General features: G+C 42.0%; 1 protein-coding gene across 1 annotated transcript in view; it reads left to right on the plus strand.

The window, feature by feature from the left end:
* The first annotated feature begins 6,481 nt into the window (after positions 1-6,481).
* The window catches only part of LOC126475222 (F-box only protein 32), a 556,323-nt gene continuing 536,569 nt past the window's right edge, over positions 6,482-26,235 (plus strand). Inside the window, exon 1 of the mRNA XM_050102888.1 lies at positions 6,482-6,743. Within this exon, the coding sequence (XP_049958845.1) occupies positions 6,610-6,743 (134 nt within the window). The 5' untranslated portion in view covers positions 6,482-6,609. The remainder of the gene's footprint in view (positions 6,744-26,235) is intronic.

The raw sequence follows: 26,235 nt of genomic DNA on the forward strand, positions 1-26,235 counted from the left end.
AAAATATCTAAAGCCGGGAAGCAGAGGCAGCCATATATACTCAATCATCTCCTATCTAAAATGAATTTGTAACTCATGTGTGGGACCTATACCAAATACATCTCGATTGTATACAACGAACATGGTACAAATGGCCACAGATTTTCTAAACCAATGAAAGAGTGTAATGGAGATGTTGAGACATCTGAACTGTAAAACACTTCAAGACAAATGCAAATTATTCTGCGATAGCCAGCTTAGACAGTTTCAAGAAACAGCTTCAAGTGAGGAACATGCTACAAACCTCTACATACTGCTCCCATACAGACCTCAGACACCAGATTACATTAATTACAATGTGCATAGAGGCATTTAAACAATCAGTATTTCCATGTTCCATGCATGAATGGAATGGGAAGAAATTTTAATAAGTGGTACAATTACTCTTTGCATGGTTTGCGTATTATGAATGTAGACATAGATTCAGAGTCGTTCTCCCCCTGTGGAATTCCTAAATGGAACAGGGAAGGAGATAAACGATAATGGGACTAGAAGTATGCTGCGCCACATACCATAAGGTGCCTTGTGGAGTATGGATTTACATGTGGATTTCCTAAAGGTTCTCCCCAGCATGTAAGGCTGAACAAGAGAGCATTTTCAAAAGCTTTCCTGGCCAATTGCAGCACAGTCCCATACATTGCCACCATCAACAGCCATGCAAGTACTTCTAGATTGTCTGTGTAAACCACGTCTCCATGAGGTAGGACCTCACAGTTCTCTGTAAGTTTAATGTCATGAAGTGAAAAGAATACATAAAGCCCATTCTAGAAAGAAAAAATGGAAGTCTCTTCTCTTTTGGAAGCATTCAAAGGAGGTTGCATACATTACTCTGGTGCATGCATGCTATGCTTAGAACTGCTTGATTGTTTTGTGTCTTCTCCAAATCCATGTAAAAGAAAGACTCTGTAAATGTACCTGTTAGTGCTGGAACTTGCTAGTTCAAGCAGTGTAGAAGTGCTCATTTACCAAAAAGTGAAAGAAAAGCTTTCTCCAACCAAAACAGTGTTATGTAACCTCAAAGAACTAAAATTTGTGAGAGCCTAAAAGCAGTTTCATTTTCTCTGGCATAATTTCACATAAGGACTATAAGAACACAAGAGATTGGGACCTCTATTGTATTAACAAGTGGAACAAGAAAGAAAGTAGTTAATTACAGCATAAATTTTTTTTCTCAGTTTCTGTGTAGTGGTTGTGGACTATATACAAACATTACAATGAAAAGGCAATGAGATGGAAGATGGGAGACATCAACTTGAATAACTCATGTTATAAAGAGATTAAACAAGTCATAAGATTAAAATATTAAAAAGCTGTAAGCCACCTGGCCATGAAGGTAAGTTTAGCAAAATGTGGAAATCCATTGCTAATATTAACAGTCTCCCCTTAGGCTACATTTGTAATGAGTCTGTTTCTCAAGACATATTTTCTGAAAGGTTAAAGCAGTGATAAAACATATTTCTAAAAGCACAGGTAAGCTAATTACATTCTGTCACAGATACATTTCACTCTTCTCTGAAGGCAGACCTACTTTTAAAACAAAATACATTGATGTTCTCATTATTAGAACTCTATGAAGGCTATTCTATGGAGAATGTCATGTAAGTTTCATCTCAATTTTGACAGAGCTAAATAAGAAAATTATCTACTTGTTTTTTTTTTTTTTTTTTTTTTTTTTTGTTTTTTTTTTTTTTCTCAGTTGTTAGTACCGTTCTTGATTTTGTATATTGCATAACCTTGTCAATCACTCATTTTGTCCACTTCTGTAATGTATAAATTTTGTCAGTTATTTTCAGACTTAACAATAATTTTGAAGAAAAAAATCGATGGAGATTTGGAGAGTATGGCAATGAGTTTAGCTACCCACTTCAAAGTGATAATTATCTCTCGCAGCAAAAACTGCAGAACTTACCTCCATAAGCACGCTATTGATATTTAGAATGAATGTTCACTCTTTAGTGGAGTTCATGCTGAACTGAAACTTCCTAGCAGATTAAAATTGTCCTCCAGATTAGGGTACTGGTCCAACACATGATTTTAATCTGTCAGGAATCTAACCTACTGATACGAAAATGCTATTATAATAACTGTTGATTTGGCTGCCTAATAGCTGTCATACCTTTCATTGTTATTATAGCTTCTGTGGGCTTGTTGTGAGTCCTTTTTTTCCAATTGTGTGGATGATTTACACAGTTCACTCTTGCCAATTTCTTTGTCAGGGAGTAATAATGTCCCTAGTTGTTGTGACTTTTTGTATCTAATTGTCCTCTTTTATTGTTTTCAGATTTACTTTCACTTCATTGTTTTATCCATGTGATTTTCCTTTTCTGTTTATAGCACATAATCTTTGGCACTCCCAAGTTCATTTCTGGCAATTCTTATAAAGAGGATTTTTAGTCCTTGCTTTCTGTCAGCCCTCGGCACTGGTACTATCACACACACACACACACACACACACACACACACACACACACACACATACACATATATATATATATATATATATATATATATATATATATATAAATTTGGTTTTGATGTGGTATTGACATGTCTTCAGAAAAGCATGGCAGTTTTGATTGACAGAGAAGCAACTTCATAAGTGATCTGAATGTCTGAGAAACTATGTTCATGATAAATTTTTATTACTGCTCCTGGTGCAAAATATCCTAACAATTTAGGTCATAATTTATGTAAGAAATATGCTCAAAGTGAGAAGTTTTGAATTCAGAGCGTTTGAAATTTATTGTCTTACAGTTTGCTGTCTTACTCTCATGATTAGCTATAACTGAGTTTTTGCTCCAGTGTAGCATGTAGACTCTATAGACTGTGAATGGGATCTTCTTGTATGTTATAACCAGCAATCAAATGCATATATTATTTACATGTAGGTTTTGTAATTAACTGATAGAAACTTAATGTCCAAATCCTCTCATTCCTTGATTTTGCTGCTGTTCTTATCCATTCATTCATTCATCATGTTTCATAGAATGCACTGCAAAGGAGCATCTTCAGAAGTCTGGAACAAATTTACGTACATATTAACAAAGTAAAGCAGCTGCTGTGGTTGCATTACTATTCAACTATTATTGAGCTGTTACAAACTATTTGTGCTAGCAAATGTTAGGTTTAGCACAGCAAAACTAATAAGAAAAACACTATTTTCAAAAACAAAGAAGATGCTGCTTCCTCAGTAATGTTAAAAAAACTGCTAATTTTGTCTGTTGCCAGCTTAGAGATCTACATTATCAATGCGACATTTTTTATAGTAGAACTATGATTATCATCTGGTGAAAAACTCAAGACCTGTAATGTGTATGTGGAAAAACATTCTCGTGCCAGCCCTGTTAAGAAAGGAGAAGTTCGCAGTCAACACGATCAAAGGTATTGCCAGTTCCAAAGGACACATCAAATGGGTGACCATTGTTATGCACCTAACAGGAATCTTTGATGATGATGATAATAATAATAATAATAATAATAATAATGCAATCAGATAATTTGTGGAAGTGACTAATAAGCTGCATTTTAGTTTTCTTTCAATATATAGGACTTCTTCACTTTTTGCTTTACGTGTGATGGAAAGTTATTGCAGAACTTCATACCAGAATAGATTCCCCACTCTGAACAATTGACAAGAATGCAAAGTTGGGACAGACTTTTTTCTATCTTGCATTGTGGTGGTGTAAAACATACTTCAACTGAAATTGATTTTTGCCACTGGTAACATAACTCATATTCAGAAGTCAATGCAACATCTCTAAGATACCTTAAAACCATTCTGCTATCTGTTTTATGTAGCCTATTTACTGCTTGTTTTTACTGAGTAAACATGTTTATTCTGCCCACAGCATTTCAGAAGACAATTCTGATGTATATGAGGAGCCTTCTGCCATCTCCTTTCCACAGTATTTTTTTTCTTCTTGCTTTTATCGGGTAGATTTTTGAGCACAGGCAGTGAGAGACATTTCTAAGTCCAAAATGTGTGAATTGAGCTTCTTGGTTAGTTCTTTTAAAGTGCTGACTTTTTAGTTTTTTGTACAAGTGCACTATAGTCAGTTTGTCTTACCATCAGGTCAGTCATTGTTTGACATTGCAGGGTTTAAGTTCTTATGCGATGAAGAATCAAGTAATATGCTGTGAAATCAAGCAATGGAAAATCCAGGATGGAATGTAACAATAGTATGAAAAGAAAAGGGTAGTTGCTACTCACCATATAGCAGAGATGCTGAGTTCCATATAAGCACAATGAAAGAACTGTCAGAAAGTGAGCCTCTGGCCAACAAGGCCTTTGTCGGAAATACAGTCTATATATATATATATATATATATATATATATATATAGACAGTCTCTGATTGCTGAGTGCAGTCTGGCGTTAGCAACCAGAGACTGTGATCAAATGTGTGTCTGAGTTGCATCTGCATGAGTATGTGTGTGTGTGTGTGTGTGTGTGTGTGTGTGTGTGTGTATTGTCTATTTCCGATGAAGGACTTGTTTGCTGAAAGCTCACTTTCTCACAGTCTTTCTGTTGTGCCTGTCTGTGACTCAGCATCTCCACTACATGGTGAGTAGCAACTATCCTCATCATAATATTGTTATAAAATGCTGTGAGTCATTTGTAAGCCAGACAGCAACTATCTTAACTGTTACAATTGAGTTTAGCACCTTCATTATAATGCTTGTGTCATTATTAGATATTAGGTTTTCTCAATAACTTTTTAAAGTTGTTAGACTGTCATGCATGTAAATTAGAATGAGAGTGGATCCAATAATAAACCTTGTTGGCTTCACATTTTATGATGTGCCATTCTGTGTTTATTTTTATTCCTGTGAATCACTGCCTTCTGTAACAAAGATAGTATTTTGGCCCTGGAAGGAGGATGCCATTAATATCACAACACTTTAACCAACAGGGCTGGTTTAAGCCCCAAGTGACAAAAGCACTGCTCTGGGTGCCAAGCCAAAGAATGTACCACAATTAGTAGCAGCCACAGGGGGTGTCAAGTGCAAGATTTGTATGCAACGCATACCACAATTAGTAGCAAAGTCTGACATGAAGAGAAGTGTACAAGGAAAAGGGGAAGTGAAGTGGGCCAGCAACAACTGATAAATCACGTATGTGGAAAAACATTCTCGTGCCAGCCCTGTTAAGAAAGGAGAAGTTTGCAGTCAACATGATCAAAGGTATTGCCAGCGCCATAGGTCACATCAAATGAGTAGCTTTTAATGTTTGCCTCTGCCAGGATGTAATTTTTGAGTAACGTATCCTGGAAGCCAAACTAAGATGCAGATAGTGAAAATGAATCAGTGTTTTACTGTAGTCAAATTTGTTTAACAAAACTGAAAAGACAGAGATGAAATGGGCTTGTAATTGTATATGGTTTAATCATCTCCAGTTTTATAGATGGCCGTCATTACTGCATGCTTAGGTCAATTAGAAAATATCCATTGACTCAATGACTTGTCACAAACGTTGTTCATAGGTTGTTCTGTGAAATCAGCACAAGACTTAAATGATCCATTACAAACCCTCCACCAGGCAGAATTACTACATCTTAGTGACATAATAACTTTTCTTAAATCTCTCTATTGGCTGTACTTCCAGACTGGTGCCTTTTCACATTGTCTGCCAGGACAGACGTAGCACATCTCTGGTTGTATTGTAATAAGTTCAGTAGTTACAACTACATTGAAGCATTTATTGAAATTAGTGTTCAATAATTTCAGTTAGTTGTCAATTCTGGCACAGTTATTATCTCGGAAATCAGTTTCATTTGTCTCGCTGTTATATTCGTTATGCTATTTTATAATGCTCTAGTTTGCTTCTCTGTTTTTTACTGGAACACTGACTCATTATTCGAAGCATTCAGGATCCCACTGTCGTTTCTTGCCGTTCTACGACATTTGTACCAAACATTTACGAAAGCTTCGCTTGGTTTTGTTAGAAGCTCTTACAGACTATACATTTCACATTCCTTTTATTGGGGCATTAGAAATTCTTCTCAAGTAGCATATACAGTAGTTACATTCATACTCTACTCGAAAGCGCTCTTAAGCCATCATTTTCTGCCTGTACTTTGATTCACATCTCCTATACGGAATTGATGAATGTTTTTTAATCAAAAAAACAATTTCGTTTTTTTTATTTTGGTGCACGTCATTTAAGCAGTTGTGTAAGTAAAATGCCAACAAAAATTACAGCCTTTAAAAAAAGATGAGGTAAATTCCTGTACAATTCATTACGCTAACAATATGTAACAGTTCTCTGGCACCGAACATCAGAATCGGCTCTCTCTTTCATCGACCTAGTTCGTGCGTACACCGACAGATGTCGCAGTTACCTCACTTCCTGAACTCTGTAAGTCTCCAAACTAACCTGCAGAGGGCAGGGCAGTGCTAGGGGCTGCGACGTAATTGGACGCTGGAAGGAGAGAAAGAACATATGATTCTGTCAGCTGATTGGAAGACGTCAAAGCAGTCAACAAAGCCATGCGCTCAATGTTTTGATGGTTTAGTTCTCCGACTGGTGCTCGTCTGGTGTGCGCGTTGCGTTGGTGTCTTGTCACTTAACGATGCCGTTCATTTCTAAAGACTGGAGATCTCCTGGGGAGGAGTGGGTTAAAACAGAAGAGGGATGGGAGAAAAAGAAAATACTTGAATGTGGGCGGCAGATTAACGGCAGTGCGCAGGACAACATGGATACCAGGTTTGTTGTCGTATTTTGTTTTGATTCGTATGCTGGCTGTTTGTTTGTTTGTTTTGAATCAATTGTTTGATTTACGCGCAGCACATCTTCGTAGTATTTCCTGATGCCGTCGTTAATATCGGTTCGTTGCATAGTTAACGCAAATTTCATTTAACAAAGAAATGACATTTTCACATGTGTCACTGCCTTTCTTTTGTTTCTTTATGCTATTGATTCTAATAAATCAAACGACCGTTTTCAAGGACGGAAAACTACGTTTCGTCAGCTGGTAGTCAAGAAACTGCGTTTATTATTTTATTTTCCATAAATGGTGGCAAATGTTTAATTAGAGTATTGCCAGAAACGTCAGTTTTGTGTAGTAACCATTTTCATACCAGATTTAAATGAAGTGAATTGGAGTATATAATTAAGTCTTTGTTCTCTTCAAGCGCCATTTTCAAATGTCAGCCGAGTTGTTTCTATGATGCGCGGAGCACTGTCGATACAGACTAAGTTCCACTGATATACGTCTCGTTTCTAACGCTCTATAATTGTCCTCCACAGTTTCATAATGTGACACATTTTTATGTTAATTGGATTGTTATGCCAATAATTCACAAACCAAGGGATTTGTGAGGCGTGTGTACCTACCATGATTTTGTAAAGAAATGTCTTAAAACGGTTCATTAACATTATATTTATTTGCGTACAATCTGCGAACAGGCAGGCAACGCAAATAGAAACAAGATTTTTCGGAAAAACAGTGGTTTCATTCTACTTCCTCACAGAAATTGATGTAAATGTGGAATTATCCGCAGAGATTGTTGCCAGTGAATTCACGAAACACAAGCCTACTTATTTCACAGCGTGAAGTCAAAAATGATGCATTTTCAAAGAATGATGTTTTATTTTACTTTATAAGACTGAATGTTCTTGTCTTCCTTTCAGACAAACAAAAGAAAATAAACAATAACAGCGACTCGGCTAACATACTTCATTGAAACATGTTGACGCAAGGAAACGTGGCACACACTACTAGACAATGGAGCACAATTAATTAAAATTCATTATAGTAGTTTAATACATTTAAATTCAGCAAGTAGTTTTTTCCGTTATTGGGCCTTAATCTAAAGGTTGATTTCGAGACTGCTACTCGGCTTTTGACAAAGATATTTTTATGTGGTTTAGTTTTAAATGTGTCGTAATGCCTCGTACCGATTTGCACTAAACTCTAGTTCCAGTATGTTTAGCCAAGCAAATAAATGTCCTTCCATTGTACCGTTCGAGATGTCTGTTTTAAGGCAGGCTGTACTTAGTAAAAAAGTGAAATTTCGTTAGAATTTTTGGATAAATAATGTTAAGAAAAACTGAAGAATCTGTAGGAAAAAATGCATAAACTTCAGTGGAAGTGAAATCTCACAAACGTTAATTTGAATTCACGTTATAGCGGTAAAGAACGTGTTCATTTGGAGAATGGAAAGGTTGATGGCTGTTTTGTAACAAATGCACCCAGAAAAGTTTTATTGTTCTAAAATTTGACATGCTCCCTAAACGCTTCCGTGCTTTTCCAGAAGTTAATACACGAAGAGCTAATCAAAGCAAATAAATTCGCGTTAGTCCCAAATAAAGATACGCAGAAGCTGAAAGGGGGTGATTAATAATATCAAAAATGTTGTAAAATTGATCGACTGAGGTGTTTCCATAACTGTTGCCTAGCAAATGGTCAAGAATTTAATTGGAGGTGATTCAAGGTGGTTTACGGTAGAAACCAGCGACGATGTGAAGTTTTCTTACCGTTAGTTTTCTGCTTCGTGCTGGACACGTTCGGAAGTTAAGATTGTCGATGCGGGTAAATTAATGCCAAGCGAAGAGCGAGTGAACAGCTCCGCAACTGTTCTTTCTGAATCCCAAGGCCTTGGTAGCTGACCAGGGGGATACCTGCAGTCATCAAATTATCTTCCGTTAAGAAGGTGGAATGCGCTCCACGAATGTGATATAACTTTCAAAATCGTTAACAGCAGCAATCAGCCGTCGTTTCCGTTCTAGCTGGAATTGCTATAATGGAGTTAGAATAGAAACGAGGACTGATTTGCTGCTCTTTAACATTTTGAAACACATCTGCATTGTTCAACAGCGTAATACCCTTGCTATTGCTTCATGTCCCGCACAGAGACGTATTTATTTCCTTTCCATTTTTATTTTCTTTTTGTTTGCATATTTGTATAGGATGTAATTTAGTCAAGTGACTTAATAATTGCATAGTTTTGATTACATTTTGCCTATTTGCTCACGCATTGTTGGGCAGCGCATTGGCTAAGCTTCGTGGCTTAAGTAGTATGCCGTAATTCCCTTTCGAGCCAACGTTACTTCAGTTTGTATCCAGATGCGGTCATGTTTGTGGAGACGTATATTGTCCTCACGAGAAATGATTTTCCCCCCTTTCTAACCCAGGCATCGTTTTGCTTATAGTTCACCAAAGAAGAATGCCTAGTTTTCGGTGATTACTGAATTTTCCTTTGCAGTGTAATAGTGGGAATCCCTCAGTATCACACCAAACAAAAACACTTGTCATAGCCGGTTTAGTTTCCCCTTGGTGTAACTCACTGCAGGAAGAAGTCGAAGTTGTACAGGTATATCATTTTAGGCGAACAGTGGAAGCCTTCTTTAACCAGGTCACGCCGTTTCCGTAGACTACATTTACTTACCAAACTTTACCCTGTCCAGTAACCGGCGAATGATCCATCAAACGGGCTGACTGTTCTTACAATGGAATCTTCTCACCGTACATTTATTTGATTGCGAGATTTGTCTTAACATGAACTTGCTTAAAAGTAATAGTAATATCCATCTATTGTAACCAAGACAGATGAACGAGCTTAATCTTTCGAGCATTTCCTTGAACGCCGTGTGCAGCAAACTAAAACGTTCATTTTCAGTGAGTTTCCACAGGAATGGAAAACTTCATGCTACATGGCACATATTCAAGTCCAAGTTACATGTGTCACTCTTACGTAACGTAAACAGTATTTGTTCTCATATTACATGATCTGTAATCAGTTATGTTTATTTTCTGCCTCTTTGCAACCGATTTCGAAACTCCAAGTCGTCGTCTCCAAGCTTATTAGCCTGATAATAGATATCAAATACCTCCGAAAGCAAGTCGGGTTATCGTCAGCCAGCGTAGTCTGGTCCGCTTATTTCGCAACTTTTCGTGAAGTAGTTGACATACAGATCAAAATATAAAAAACTACGGCTAACAGGAGATAAAATAATACAATATACAGTTTTTATTCTACTTAATATATTTAGCAGCTAGTAATGCCGCAACTTCTCCAGTACTGTGAAAGCAACAATAAGGTTTTTTCCCCTTTCCTATAGTTCCTACAGCAAGACTTCATATCTACTTAATAATGTTATGGAAACTGTAAAACATTAAACTGGGTGGTGATGTAGGAAAACACTATTTATGTAAGGGGATAAAGGCTTGTTTACCTAGTCCAGTCATCTTTATTTGACTGATCTGTGATTTTTCCAAATAATTGCAGGTGAACACTGGGTAGATTCCTATTGATGCTTCGCGGCAGGAACATTCTCCACCATTGAGCCTCGTTTAATGAAGCCAACCGTAACACTGAATGTTAATTAATGTTGTAACTGTCAGTACTGATGTTCATCATTGTATTTTTCATCGTTTTGATATTTCTGAGTCAGTCAACTTTAAAGAGAGCTGTTGATACACTCCAAGACAAAAACACGCACCACGAACTTATCCGAATGGGATGGAACTCGGTAGATTTGGGGGGTGTGTGCAGGCAAACATATGATTACCATTTCAGAAAAATTGATGGATTATTCAAGAGAAAGAGCTTCACAATTTGAGCACGTCAATACTGTGTTTGACCGCCCCTGGCCGTTACGCATTCTGGATGTCCTTCTGAGAAATGTCGTGCCAAATTCTGTCCCATTGGTGCGTTAGAATGTCAGAATCCCGAGATGGTTAGAGGGCACTGCCCATAATGCTCCAGACATTATCAACTGGGGAGAGATCTAGCGACCTCGCTGGCCAAGGGAGGGTTTGGCAAACACGAAGACAAGCAGTAGAAACTTTAATCACTTTCGGGCGGGCCTTATCTTGCTGAAATGTAAGCCCAAGATGGCTTTCCATGAAGGCCAATAAAACTGGGCGTAGAAAATCGTCGGCGTACCGCTGTGCTGAAAGGGTTCCGTGGATGATAACCAAAGGAGTCGCGCTATGAAAAGAAATTACACCCCAGATCATCATTCCTGGTTGCGGGGCCGCATGGCAGGCGACAATCAGGTTGGTCTAGAATGAGATTTTCACTCTGCAGCGGAGTGTGCGCTGATATGAAACTTCCTGGCAGATTAAAACTGTGTGCCGGACCGAGACTCTAACTCGGTATTTTTGCCTTTCGCGGGCAAGTGCTCTACCATCTAAGCTACCCAAGCACCACTCACACCCCGTCCTCACAGCTTCACTTCTACCAGTACCTCGTCTCCTACTTTCCAAACTTTACAGAAACATCCCCCAGGCTGTGGCTAAGCCATGTCTCTGCATTATCCTTTCTTTCAGGAGTGCTAGTTCTGCAAGGTTCTCAGGAGAGCTTCTGTAAAGTTTGGAAAGTAGGAGACGAGGTACTGGCAGAAGTGAAGCTGTGAGGACGGGGCGTGAGTCGTGCCTGGGTAGCTCAGATGGTAGAGCACATGCCCGCGAAAGGCAAAGGTCCCGAGTTCGAGTCTTGGTCCGGCACACAGTTTTAATCTGGCAGGAAGTTTCATATCGGTTTGGTATACCACCGCTGTCCGGGGCGTCTCTGACACGTCTTCGGCCTGAAATCTCATTGACTGGAGTAGAATTGACTTGATTGATGAGTTCTGCTTCGAAATGAGCCCCGATGACTAGCAAAGACCTGTCTGGAGACATACGGGACATCAACCTGTCACCTACCATACAGGCTGACAACCATGATAGTCTGGTGTGCCATTTCTTTTCACAGCAGGACCCCTTTGGTTGCCATACGCGGCACCTTTACAGTACAGCACACGGCGTGAGTTTCTACTGCTAGTATTCGTGCTTGTAAAATCCAGCCTTGGCCAATAAGGTAGCCAGATCTCTCCCCAATGGAGCACCTTAGGAGCATTGTGGGCAGAGCCCTCCAACCAGATGGGGTTTTGACGAATTAACGCGCCAATTGGACAGAATTTGGCATGGTATACGTCAGGTGGACATCCAACAACTCTACCAATCAATGCCAAGCCGAATAAGTGCTTGCACAAGGGCCAGAGGTGGACCAACACGTTGTTGACTTGCTCAATCTCTGTTGGTTGGTTGGTTGGTTTTTGGGAAGGAGACCAGACAGCGTGGTCATCGGTCTCATCGGATTAGGGAAGGACGGGGAAGGAAGTCGGCCGTGCCCTTTCAGAGGAACCATCCCGGCATGTGCCTGGAGTGATTTAGGGAAATCACGGAAAACCTAAATCAGGATGGCCGGACGCGGGATTGAACCGTCGTCCTCCCGAATGCGAGTCCAGTGTCCAACCACTGCGCCACCTCGCTCGGTCAATCTCTGTGAAGCCCTTTCTATAGAATAATAATTATTTTTTCTGAAATTGTTATCATTTATTTGTCTGTACATATACATCACATCTACCGATTTCCGTCCCATTCGGACAATTCCTTCGTGGCGCGCCTCTTCTTTTTCTTTGGAGTTCGATGAACCCTCTGCCAGGCACTTAAATGTGATTGGCAGAGTATCCATGTAGATGTAGGAGTGTATTTAACTGTCTCATGTGAAACTTCCTGGGAGATTAAAACTGTGTTCTGGACCGAGACTAACTCGGGACCATTGCTTTTTGCGGGCAAGTGCTCTACCATCTGAGCTACCCAATAACGACTCACACCCCGTCCTCACAGCTTTACTTCCGCCAGTACCTCGTCTATTACTTTCCAAACTTCACAGAAGATCTCCTGCGAACCTTGCAGAACTAGCACTCCTGGAAGAAAGATCGCAGGAGAGCTTCTGTGAAGTTTGGAAGGTAGGAGACGAGGTACTGGCAGAAGTAAAGCTGTGAGGACGGGGCGTGAGTCGTGCTTGGGTAGCTCATATGGTAGAGCACTTGCCCGCGAAAGGCAAAGGTCCAGCGTTCGAGTCTCGGTCCGGCACACAGTTTTAATCTGCGAGGAAGCTTCATATCAGCGCACACTCCGCTGCAGAGTGAAAATCTCATTATGTCTCATGTGATCATCAGCCACAGACTTCTCCAGTGAAACAAATAATAGTGCTGTGACGGAGTACCTGATTTACCTTTGCGTGATTTTACAGTCTTCAGTAGTCAAAGTGTATCTTTAAAATCATTTCTCCACCAAAGTCATTTCCTGTTTGTTATGAAATGTTGTACTAGGTACACTCAAAGCCACTGGAGCTGGATATTCACAGTATTCGAAGCGAGAAGCGTGACGCCTGGTAATTAGACTATGCCGAGGAACGCGTTTGTTCGCGGATGCGGAGCCTTCGTAAGAGTTCTCTGATCCCGAAGCGAAACTGAAGCACTCTTCTGTGTCTTCTCGCTTTCACGAATGCTCCTCGTGATGCACACCGCCACGCACTGCAGATCTGGAAAAGTAGTTTTCTTGATTATCCGCCTTTTTTGAAAATAGTTTCCTTTCTCCACGTACCTGCTTCTTCTCTACATGTGTACTTGGAAAACAACTGAATTGCATGGCAGGGTGTACATCGCACTGTACCAGTTATTAGGGATTTTTTTCCCCTTTCTATTCACGTATGGAGCTCGGAAGGAATGGTTGTTTAAGTACCTTTGTGGGTGCTTCAATTAACCTGTTTTTTTTCTCCCGATTCCCATGGGAGCGATGTGTACGGGATTGTAGCATATTCCTAGACTCATCATTTAAAGCCAATTCTTGAATCTTTGTAAGTAGACCTCCGGGTAGTTTACGTGTATCTTGAAGAGTCTGCCACTTCAGTTCTTTCAGCGTCTCTGTGACTCTCCTTCGGGTTAAACAAACCTGTGACATTCGCGCTACCCATCTCTATATACGTTCAGTATCACCTGTTAGTTCTGTTTGGTACGGGTCCCACACACTTGCGCATTGGTCTCCTTTATAGATTGACTGCAGTTCCCTAGAACTGTATCTTCCAGTAAACCGAAGTCTCCCTCTTGCTTTACCCACAACTGAACCTAAGTGATCGTTCCATAGCAAATCCTAACAAAATGTTAAACCCTTGCATTTGTATCAGTTGACTGATTCCAACTGTGGGACTCATTTGTATTATAGTAGTAAGATATTACCTCCCCCCCCCCCCCTCCCCTCATGTTAATCTCTTATGGCCGGCCGGAGTGGCGAGCGGTTCTAGGCGCGTCAGTCTGGAACCGCGTGACCGCTACCGTCGCAGGTTCGAATCCTGCCTCGGGCATGGATGTGTGTGATGTCCTTAGGTTAGTTAGGTTTAAGTAGTTCTAAGTTCTAGGGGACTGATGACCTCAGATGTTAAGTCCCACAGTGCGCAGAGCCATTTGAACCATTTTTGAATCTCTTATTTTTGTCTCCAGTACGCCAGAGGAGTAGGTTTAGGAATGGAAATTGAAGGGTTTGCGTACGAGTGTTCACCAACAGTCAAATACGGTTTGTGTATGCGTAGAAAAGAGTGTCTTCCAAATTTCACCCTGAGCTGCAGCCCTCCCCAAACAATTTGTATACCTGGGATAAGAAATATATCACGGGATGTGACACGAAAAGTTAACGCTTCGATATGAATAAGCCTTCTTTGTTGAGAAACGAAATCCTAAAATCACGACCGAGCGAGGTGACGCAGTGGTTAGCACACTGGACTCGCATTCGGGAGGACGACGGTTCAATCCCGTCTCCGGCCATCCTGATTTAGGTTTTCCGTCATTTCCCTAAATCACCTCAGACAAATGCCGGGATGGTTCCTTTGAAAGGGCACGGCCGATTTCCTTCCCCATCCTTCCCTTACTCGAGCTTGCGCTCCGTCTCTAATGACCTCGTTGTCGACGGGACGTTAAACACTAATCTCCTCCTCCTCCCTAAAATCACGCATTCGGGAGGACGACGATTCAATCCCGCGTCCGGCCATTCTGGTTTAGGTTTTCCGTGATTTCTCTAAATCGCTTTAGGCAAATGCCGGGATGGTTCCTTTGAAAGGGCACGGTCGATTTCCTTCCCCATCCTTCCCCATCCTTCCCCATCCTTCCCTAATCCGATGAGACCGATGACCTCGCTGTTTGGTCTCTTCCCCCAAATCAACCCATCCCCAACACCCTTGATGATCTCGGAACAGCGGGCGCCCAAAATCATTTGTTAGAACAGTGTGGTGTTTTAGATATTTGTGGATTTATTGAACGATGAATTTGCGCTTACACAGCCATGTTATTGGGTGTTTCTCATACTATTTTTAGAAAACTGGGCAGAGTGTTGATTAGAATAGCAACTACATGGGCCCCCGTTAGCTGGGATACCACGAGAGGTAGGCTCAGCCGTCTAATAGAAAAAGGTATTCGTTCTATGTGTGCATTGACAACTTTCATTCCCGAAAGGAGAAAGCGAAATTGAACTGTCTGGGTGACGTTGATGAATGCGTATATCTAGTAGTGTTTGTTGATATTGTGAAGGTGGTAGTAATGGAAGGGAGGCGTTGAAACACAGTGCTTGTGCTTATAACACAGCATTCTCTCTTTGAATATCGTTAGCTAGCTAACTCTGCTGTGATGATTGATAGCATATCTGACATTGTCAGAGAGTCCAGGAGGAAACTGCTTGGGATTCATCGAAAAATTGTCTTACAAATGTAAGCAATTCCGACAACGGCAATGAACCAGTATTTGTTGAAAGTTCATAAGAAACTGTTACCCCATCATTTCCAAAGCTAAGAATTGCACAGCTGAAATCAAATGAGGCCGTGCTGTTGTTGTAGGTCATGCGTTGAATCCTGACGAGATGTGTATAGAGGTTTTTGTTCATGGTTCTTATGATGGCTGGAGCAGAAACGAGTTAATTTGTATGGTATATGAAAATAAAAAGGAGCAAGATGGGATATCATGAAAGATGTTTCAAAAAAGTGTCATATATCCTACAGGAGGCAGTATTGGTCAAAAATCGAAGAAAGGTTCCAATTATTATCTACGTCTACATCAGTATTCCGCAAGCCACCTGGCGGTTTGTGGCGGAAGGTACTTCTGGTGCCACTAAGTGATCCCTCTTCTCCTTATGTCATTCGCGAATGGCGCGTGAGAAGAACGATTGTCGGTAAGCCTCGATATAAGCTCCACTTTCTTGAATTTTCTCTTCGTGATTATTTTGCGAGACGTACTTAGAAGGAAGTAATATGTTGCCCGGGTCTTCCCGGAAAGTATGCACTCGAAATTTCAACAATATACTCTCCCTCATATACATCTCTCTTGTAGCATCTGCACCTGCATTTTAAAGGGCATCTCCATACCACTCTCGTCACGTCTAGACGATCCAGTGACGAAACGCAGCGCTCTTTGTTGGACTTCTATCAGTCCTACTGGCAAGGGTCACAGACTGACGAACAGTACTGAAAAATAGATCTAACAAGTGCCTTGTAAGCCACTTCTTTAGTAGATGAGTTAATCCTCTTAAGATTCTTTCTATGAATGTCAATATGGCATACTCCTTTCCTACTCCACAAACGGAAAAAAATCGCAACGAAAAAGAAACAGAGTAATGAAATTTCGGAAATACATTTGTCTACATAACATATTTGAGTGACTAACATTGCAAGATCACATGTTAATGTACACGGGGGTAAACCATAACAAATGTGAAATTCTAGTACATCAGTAACCGGTGTAACCGCCGGAATGTTGAATGCAAGCGTGCAAACGTGCATGCATTGTGTTATACAGGTGCCGGATGTCGGTTTATGAGACGGAGTTCCATACCTGTTGCACTTGGGCGATCATTACAGGGACGGTTAATGCTGTATTTGGATGACGCTGGAGTTGTCGTCGATAATGTCCCGTCTGTGCTCGATTGGAGATGGGGTGATCCAGCAGGGCAAGGCAACATGTCGACACTCTGCAGAGCATGTTGGGTTACAACAGCGGTATGTGGGCGAGCGTTATCCGGTTGGAATGCTGTTCATGAATGACAGCACAGCAGGTCGAATCACCGAATTGACACACAAATTTGCAGTCAGAGTGCATGGGATAAGCACGAGAGTGCTCCTGCTGTCATACGAAATCTCACCCAAGACCGTACATCTAGGTGTAAGTCCAGCGTAACTAGCACACAGACAAATTGGTTGCAGGCCTTCAACTAGTCTCCTCCTTACCAACACAGGGCCATCAATGGCACAGAGGCCGTTCGCTGTGGCCGAGCGGTTCTAGGTGCTTCATTCCGGAACCACGCGACTGCTACGGTCGCAGGTTCGAATCCTGTCTCGGGCATGGATGCGTGTGATGTCCTTAGCTTAGTTAGGTTTAAGTAATTGTAAGTTTTAGGGGACTGATGACCTCAGATGTCAAGTCTACATCTACGTGATTACTGTGCTATTCACAATGAAGTGCCTGGCAGGGTGTTCGATGATTCACCTTCAAGCTCTCTCTCTACCGTTCCATTCTCGAACGGCGCGCGGGAAAAACGAGCACGTAAATTTTTCTGTGCGAATCCTGATTTCTCTTATTTTATCATGATGATCATTTCTCCCTATTTAGGTGGGTGCCAACAGAATGTTTTCGCAATCGGAGGAGAAAACTGGTGATTGAAATTTCATGAGAAGATCCCGTCGCAACGAAAAATGCCTTTGTTTCAGTGATTGCCACTCCAATTAACGTATCATGTCTGTGGCACTATCTCCGCTATTTCGCGATAATACAAAACGAGCTGCCCTTCTTTGCACTTTTTCGATGTTATCTGTCAGTCCCACCTAGTGCGGATCCCACACCGCACCGCAATATTCCAGAATAGGGCGGACAAGCGCGGTGTAAGCAGTCTCTTTAGGAGACCTATTGCACCTTCTAAGTGTACTGCCAATGAATCGCAGTCTTTGGTTTGCTCTACCCACAACATTATCTATGTGATCGTTCCAATTTAGGTTATTTGTAATTGTGATCCCTAAGTATTTAGTCATTACTACTGAAGGTCCCATAATTGTCAGAGCCATTTGAACCATTTTTTAACTGGCACCGAAACAGAAGCAACTTTCGTCAGAAAACACAACAAACCTCCATCCTGCCCTCCAGGACATCTCGCTTGACGCCACTGAAGTCACAAATGGCGATAGTTTTGAGTCAATGGAGTGCAAGCTACAAGGCGTCTAGCTCGGAGCTGTCGTTGAAGTAACAGATTCGTAGCAGTTCGCTGCGTCACTGTGACGCCAGCTGCAGCTGAAACTGCTGCTACAGATGCAGTACGATTCGCTAGAGCCATACGCCGAAAAGAGTGGTCTTCCCTCTCAGGGATGCCACGTTGGCGGTCCGGAGCCCGGTCTTCTTCCGACCGTACATTCTCGTGACCACCGCTGCCAGCAATCATGTACAGTGGTTACATTCCTGCCAAGTGTTTCTGCAATATCGCAGAAGGAACATCCAGCTTCTCCTAGCCCTATTACACGACCTCGTTCAAATTCGGTGAAGTTTTGATAATGGCGTCTGTGTTGCCTTAAAGGCTCTATTGACCAACATCAACTCACCACGTCCAATCTCACGACCGTTACAGGTTGTATGTAAAGGAGACCTGATTTGCATCGTCATAGTGGCGCGCCGCACGGGATTAGCCGAGCTGTCAGGGGCGCTGCAGTCACGGACTGTGCGGCTGGTCCCGGCGGAGGTTCGAGTCCTCCCTCGGGCTTGGGTGTGTGTGTTAGCCCTTAGGATAATTTAGGTTAAGTAGTGTGTAAGCTTAAGGACTGATGACCTTACCAGTTAAGTCCCATAAGATTTCACACACACTTAAACATCTGGCGCTACCAGCGCCACTCTTATGCGACTGGCGCAGAATTTGAATAGATGCCATCATTCAGATGTAGAAACACGCCATCAACTTTAGTTTATGTTGCATAATTCCTTGGCGTTGCGATTTTTTTCTGCCGGTGTATTTGTATTGTGTGGTCATCCCACTTATGGTCGTTGTGGATAGTTATTCTTAGATATTTTACGGTAGATACTGTTCCCAACGATTTGTGATCAATAGTGTAGTTGCACAGTAGTGGATTTCTTTTTCCGTGTATGCGCAATACGTTACATTTATTTACGTTCAGAGCAAACCTCAAGTCCCTGTGCTTTCCTCAGTCCTCTGTAGGTCCTTCTGAAAATCGTTCATGTCTTCTGGTGTTAGTTTTAGTTATGTTCCGTAGATCATTTTCCCGATTATTTATCGAAATCATGTGGAACAGGTCAGATTACAAGATATATATACACACACATGAATAGTGCTAATATTAATATTACTGAAGTTTTTAGTTTTACACATGCAACTACATTTAGAGGTACTATTTTTTTTCGAATTTCTGAAACAGAAATTCGACCATGGAGTAGAAGGAGTTGTTCAAAAGAAATGATTTTAATCTAGATTTAAAACTTGATCTGCTACCTGCCAGACACTTTATATTGTTGGGCAAATGATCAAAGATTTTTGTTGCTGAATAATGTACTCCTTTTTGAGCAACGGACAGCTTCAATAACTTATAGGAAAGGTCATTTTTCCCTCTAGTGTTATACGTATGAACATCACCGTTCTTCGCGTATTGAGATGGATTATTTGTAACGAATTTCATTAGCAAATATATCTACTCTGATGGTGCAGTTAAAATACCTAACTCCTTGATAAGTTGCCTACATCATTTCCTTGGGTGAATACCACTAATTATTCTCACTGCTCTCTTTTGTGCAATCAATACTTTATGTCTAAGTGGTGAGTTACACCAGAAAACTATTCCATAAGACATTATTGAGTGGAAATATGCAAGGTACGTTAGGAGGCTGATCTGTTTATTACCAAGACTAGCGATTATACGAAGAGCGAAAGAAGCTGAACTTAGTTGTTCGAGAAGCTCAGTAATATGCTTCTTCCAGTCCAAGTTGTCATCAATGTGAACACCCAAAAATTTGGAGAAATCTACTCTGTTAACTGAGCCCTGTTCATATGCTACATCGATTGTCGGTGTGACTATTCGGTGTACAGAACTGGATGTAGTGAGTTTTTTTCAAAATTAAGGATTAAGGGAGAGTATTTTCTGAGAACCACTTAATTCTTTGAAAGACATCCTTAACAATATCTTCAGCTGCTTTTTCTGGAATGGGATTTACTATAACACTCGTGTCATCAGCAAAAAGTACTAGTTCCGTTTGCTGAACGTTAAGTGAGAGGTCATTCACATGAATAAGGAACAGCAGAGCACCTACAATTGAACCCTGTGGGACTCCCTTTGTGATAACTCCCCATTCACTAGAATTTACCACCCTCTCAGCATTATTTGTGCTATTCAGCACAACTTTTTGTTTTCTGTTCATAAAGTATGATTCAAACCAGCTGTGTGTATAGTCTTCAATTCCATAAAACCCGAGTTTTTCTAAGAGTGTGACATGATCCACACAATCAAATGCCTTGGAGAGATCACAAAAAGTACCAACTGGCGATAATTACCAGTTTCGTATAGGCATGCGCATTTACGCTGAATATTCTCACAAAATATCTGTTGTTTTTTATGTAATTATAACTTTAAAATCATTAAATATGGAGGTCTGGTCACTTGATCGAAAGCGCTCTGTTATTGGCTGATGCTCTCTTGCTGTCGCAGACTAGGAGCTCAGACGAAGCTCTACTATATTACGTGTGTTATAGGAGCGTTAGCCGAAGTTACGAGGCTTTTACACACTTTTTCTGCTAACAGTTTGGCTTTTTAGTGATGAAAAACGCAGTTACAACTTTTAAGGAACAATAGAAAGCAATTTTGTGAACGCTGATAGTAGCAGCCTTGCGAAGGTCGATGCGTGTGTAGTCCACTCATTTAGAGCGGAGATATGTGCAATGACGTACAATCTTTTCCCTGTTCCTGGCAATATGATTTAACTCTTTCAAAACGAAGGAATTGTTGAACTTCTGCAAATAGGTCCATATATTATAATTAGATTGTTGCCTATCAGTCATGAGCTACGACCCAAAGCACAATAAAATTATTCTTGGCAAAACTTAGTGCTGATTTCCCATATAGACACACTCAGCGGAGCTACTGCGTCCAGCAGGCGTTCGGTGGCGCAACCAATAGCGCATCGACTTCAAGTAAAGAGGTCACATGTTCGAATCGTGAAAGGGGCATGTAGTTTTAAAAGTTTTACACGAAATATGAAACTAGCGTTAGCAAGAACTGATTTTAGCAATTGTTCCGATTGTGGGATGTGTTATATATAGCTTCACGTTAGTCTTAGTCTGAGAAATGGTCAACAGAGGATAATGCATTTACTTTGCGAATAAGCAATTCACTTTTTTTTGGAAAGCATTGCAAGTAGTGAAATACCAGTAACGCCCACTGTACAATGAGGCTATACAGAGAGAGATACAGCGTGTACAACATGCAGGTGATATAAATATAAGGGATGTGAAGTTTGTGAGTGAAAACTAACGTTAGTGTTTGAAGCAGATTTCCTTCCTATTTATGTAAGGTTTATACGATAATGATCCTAGGTGGACAGTACGAAGATAAAAACATTGTTCCTAATATAGTAAAAAGTATGGTCACATTAACTAGAAAATATCTTCTTGAACATGGCGTGTATGAACAGTTATTGCAAATTGTAAATAGCAAGGAAAACACAATAATATTCTGTTTCTGATCGGTGTGATGAAGTTTGCCGGCCGGAGTGGGGGTTGGGTTGGGTTGTTGTGGGGAAGGAGACCAGACAGCGAGGTCATCGGTCTCATCGGATTAGGGAAGGATTGGGAAGGAAGTCGACCCTTTCAAAGGAACCATCCCGGCTTTTGCCTGGAGCGATGTAGGGAAATCACGGAAAACCTAAATCAGGATGGCTGGACGCGGTATTGAACCTACCGCTACGGTCGCAGGTTCGAATCCTGCCTCGGGCGTGGATGTGTATGATGTCCTTAGGTTAGTTAGGTTTAAGTAGTTCTAGGGGACTGATGACCATAGAAGTCCCATAGTGCTCAGAGCCATTTGAACCATTTTGATGAAGTTTTGCAATTGTGATTTGGTTTTCATATGAGAGGTCTGTCGAGTCGCTTTACAAATAAGTTAAAATGTTCTTTCGGGTTATATTCGAACTAGCGAACTGTGGACATCATATTAAATTCGATGGTCTACCGCCTTAACAATTGAGCTATCGAATAATTGAAGCGCAGGAGTTCAATTTCGTTGGATGATGCTATCCTTCGTTTTAACAGCGGGAGAGCATATCTCGGAGATAAGTTAATTTTGCCTTCACAGTGTAACACATTTTTAGTGAACTCCTGCGTCGACGTAGTGACAATTTGTCGGTACATTGTAACCACATTTTACGCGTCTTCGTATTCTTTAGAACATTCAAAAACAACTTTTCCGGAGTTTTTATAGATGCATTTTTACGACACGCTATTATACAGCATTTGTAGCCCATTTTCCGAAATGTGAAGTCGAAATTAAGACATCGCTTTGAATTAACATTACGACAGTTGGGGCAGCGAGCTAGCCAGTGACGTAACGCGCATCGCGTGACTCGATTGCAGCGTTTTAGCGGGCTTTCAAGTTATTTGAATTTCATTTCCGTTTTTATAAGAGAATACAGAAATTCAAGTGGAAAAAAAGGCATGTCAGGAGCATAAAATGACATAAATAATCCTTTAAGACATTTTCCAGAAAACAGTCCTATGGCGAGGTAAAATAACAGAGCCTAGCTCTCACACAGCTATGTATCTAACTGGAGGGGCCAGACAGTAAGTATGTGACGCAGTGGAAAGCAGCATCAGGCATGTTCTTGACAGTGACATGTCGTAAGGAGTCGGCAGTGGACGGGTCCCCCGCTATGCGGCAGAGTGCGGTGCGGCGGCTCGGCGCCTGCCTGGCCCGGCGCCAGACCTCTCTCCCCTCGACCCCTCTTCTCCCTCCCCCTCGCTCCCTCTTCCCCCCCCCCCCCCCTGACCCTCCGGACTAAAACAACCTAAACAACGTAGCCAGCGCAACAGCCGCCGCTCGCTGGGTGAATCACCGCCTCGCAGTAGCAGTAGCCCTCTCTTTCACCACGCGACTCGTTGCGTGCGCAGCGGAACAGTAGTCGCGGCCAGCAGTTTCGCCGTCTGTCGTGGTCTCTTTTACTTAGACTTTCGTTTCACTAGTTGCTAAGTCTCGCTATCAGCTGCCACGAAAACATTAAATTGAATTTAAAAGTTTTGATACAACGTTGTTCATGGTGAATAACTGTATTTATTGCAACTAAAGATGACAACCAGATATGTTTTATTTGGTAAACTAACAGTATGAGAGCCCGCCCGGTTAGCGTTGCGGTCTAACACGGTTTTCCGGATTGGGAAGGAGCGCCTGGTCCCCGGCACGAATCCGCCCGGCGGACTTGCGTCGAGGTCCGTGAGCTGGCCAGTCTGTGGATGGTTTTTAGGCGGTTTTCCATCTGCCTCGGCGAATGCGGGCTGGTTCCCTTTGTTCCGCCTCTGCTACACTACTATGTCGGCGATTGCTGTGCAAACACGTTCTCCACGTACGGGTACACCACCATTGCTCTACCACGCAAACATATGGGTTACAGCCGGCCGGAGTGGCCGTGCGGTTCTATGCGCTACAGTCTGGAGCCGAGCGACCGCTACGGTCGCAGGTTCCAATCCTGCCTCGGGCATGGATGTGTGTGATGTCCTTAGGTTAGTTAGGTTTAATTAGTTCTAAGTTCTAGGCGACTGATGACCTCAGAAGTTAAGTCGCATAGTGCTCAGAACCATTTGAACCCATAGGGGTTACACGCATCTGGTGCGAGACGTTCCCTAGGGGGGTTCACCGGGGGGCCGAACCGCACAATAACCCTGAAATAGTGGTTCGATGTGAGGCGGCGGAGGGGCATAGTGAACTGCGGTAGTCGTCGTGTGGTTGTGGACCACTGCGGCTGCGGTGGGGACGGAGCCTCTCCGTCGTTTCTAGGGCCCCCGTTAACATACAGTACTATACAATGCAACAGTATGGGGTTTTCTTTCTAAACTGTACAAATACACTGAAGACCCTAAGAAACTGGGCACCCGCTTAATATCGTGAAGGGCTCCGCAAGCACGCAGAACTGCTGCAACACGACGTGGCATGGACTCGACTACTGTCTGAAACTGTGCTGGAGGAAAATGACATCATGAATCCTATAAGGCTCTCCATAAATTCGTCACAGTACGAGGGGGTGGTGATATCTTCTGAACAGCACGTTGCAAGGTATCCCAGATTTGCTCAGTAATGTTAATGTCTGGGGAGTTTGGTGGCCAGTGGAAGTGTTTAAACTCAGGAGAGTGTTCCTGGAGCCATCTGTAGCAATCTACATCTACATCTACATCTACATCTACATTGATACTCCGCAAGCCACCCAACGGTGTGTGGCGGAGGGCACTTTACGTGCCACTGCCATTACCCCCCTTTCCTGTTCCAGTCGCGTATGGTTCGCGGGAAGAACGACTGTCTGAAAGCCTCCGTGCGCGCTCTAATCTCTCTAATTTTACATTCGTGATCTCCTCGGGAAGTATAAGTAGGGGGAAGCAATATATTCGATACCTCATCCAGAAACGCACCCTCTCGAAACCTGGCGAGCAAGCTACACCGCGATGCAGAGCGCCTCTCTTGCAGAGTCTGCCACTTGAGTTTATTAAACATCTCCGTAACGCTATCACGGTTACCAAATAACCCAGTGACGAAACGCGCCGCTCTTCTTTGGATCTTCTCTATCTCCTCCGTCAACCCGACCTGGTACGGATCCCACACTGATGAGCAATACTCAAGTATAGGTCGAACGAGTGTTTTGTAAGCCACCTCCTTTGTTGATGGACTACATTTTCTAAGCACTCTCCCAATGAATCTCAACCTGGTACCCGCCTTACCAACAATTAATTTTATATGATCATTCCACTTCAAATCGTTCCGCACGCATACTCCCAGATATTTTACAGAAGTAACTGCTACCAGTGTTCGTTCCGCTATCATATAATCATACAATAAAGGATCCTTCTTTCTATGTATTCGCAATACATTACATTTTTCTGTGTTAAGGGTCAGTTGCCACTCCCTGCACCAAGTGCCTATCCGCTGCAGATCTTCCTGTATTTCGCTACAATTTTCTAATGCAGCAACTTCTCTGTATACTACAGCATCATCCGCGAAAAGCCGCATGGAACTTCCGACACTATCTACTAAGTCATTTATATATATTGTGAAAAGAAATGGTCCCATAACACTCCCCTGTGGCACGCCAGAGGTTACTGTAACGTCTGCAGACGTCTCTCCATTGAGAACAACATGCTGTGTTCTGTTTGCTAAAAACTCTTCAATCCAGCCACACAGCTGGTCTGATATTCCGTAGGCTCTTACTTTGCTTATCAGGCGACAGTGCGGAACTGTATCGAACGCCTTCTGGAAGTCAAGAAAAATAGCATCTACCTGGGAGCCTGTATCTAATATTTTCTGGGTCTCATGAACAAATAAGGCGAGTTGGGTCTCACACGATCGCTGTTTCCGGAATCCATGTTGATTCCTACATAGTAGATTCTGGGTTTCCAGAAATGACATGATACGCGAGCAAACAACATGTTCTAAAATTCTACAAGAGATCGACGTAAGAGATATAGGTCTATAGTTTTGCGCATCTGCTCGACGACCCTTCTTGAAGACTGGGACTATCTGTGCTCTTTTCCAATCATTTGGAACCCTCCGTTCCTCTAGAGACTTGCGGTACACGGCTGTTAGAAGGGGGGCAAGTTCTTTCGCGTACTCTGTGTAGAATCGAATTGGTATCCCGTCAGGTCCAGTGGACTTTCCTCTATTGAGTGATTCCAGTTGCTTTTCTATTCCTTGGACACTTATTTCGATGTCAGCCATTTTTTCGTTTGTGCGAGGATTTAGAGAAGGAACTGCAGTGCGGTCTTCCTCTGTGAAACAGCTTTGGAAAAAGGTGTTTAGTATTTCAGCTTTACGCGTGTCATCCTCTGTTTCAATGCCATCATCATCCCGTAGTGTCTGGATATGCTGTTTCGAGCCACTTACTGATTTAACGTAAGACCAGAACTTCCTAGGATTTTCTGTCAAGTCGGTACATAGAATTTTACTTTCGAATTCAATGAACGCTTCACGCATAGCCCTCCTTACGCTAACTTTGACATCGTTTAGCTTCTGTTTGTCTGAGAGGTTTTGGCTGCGTTTAAACTTGGAGTGGAGCTCTCTTTGCTTTCGCAGTAGTTTCCTAACTTTGTTGTTGTACCACGGTGGGTTTTTCCCGTCCACGGTGGGTTTTTCCCGTCCCTCACAGTTTTACTCGG

Source organism: Schistocerca serialis, chromosome 4 (assembly GCF_023864345.2).
Source record: "Schistocerca serialis cubense isolate TAMUIC-IGC-003099 chromosome 4, iqSchSeri2.2, whole genome shotgun sequence".
Lineage (NCBI taxonomy): Eukaryota > Metazoa > Arthropoda > Insecta > Orthoptera > Acrididae > Schistocerca > Schistocerca serialis.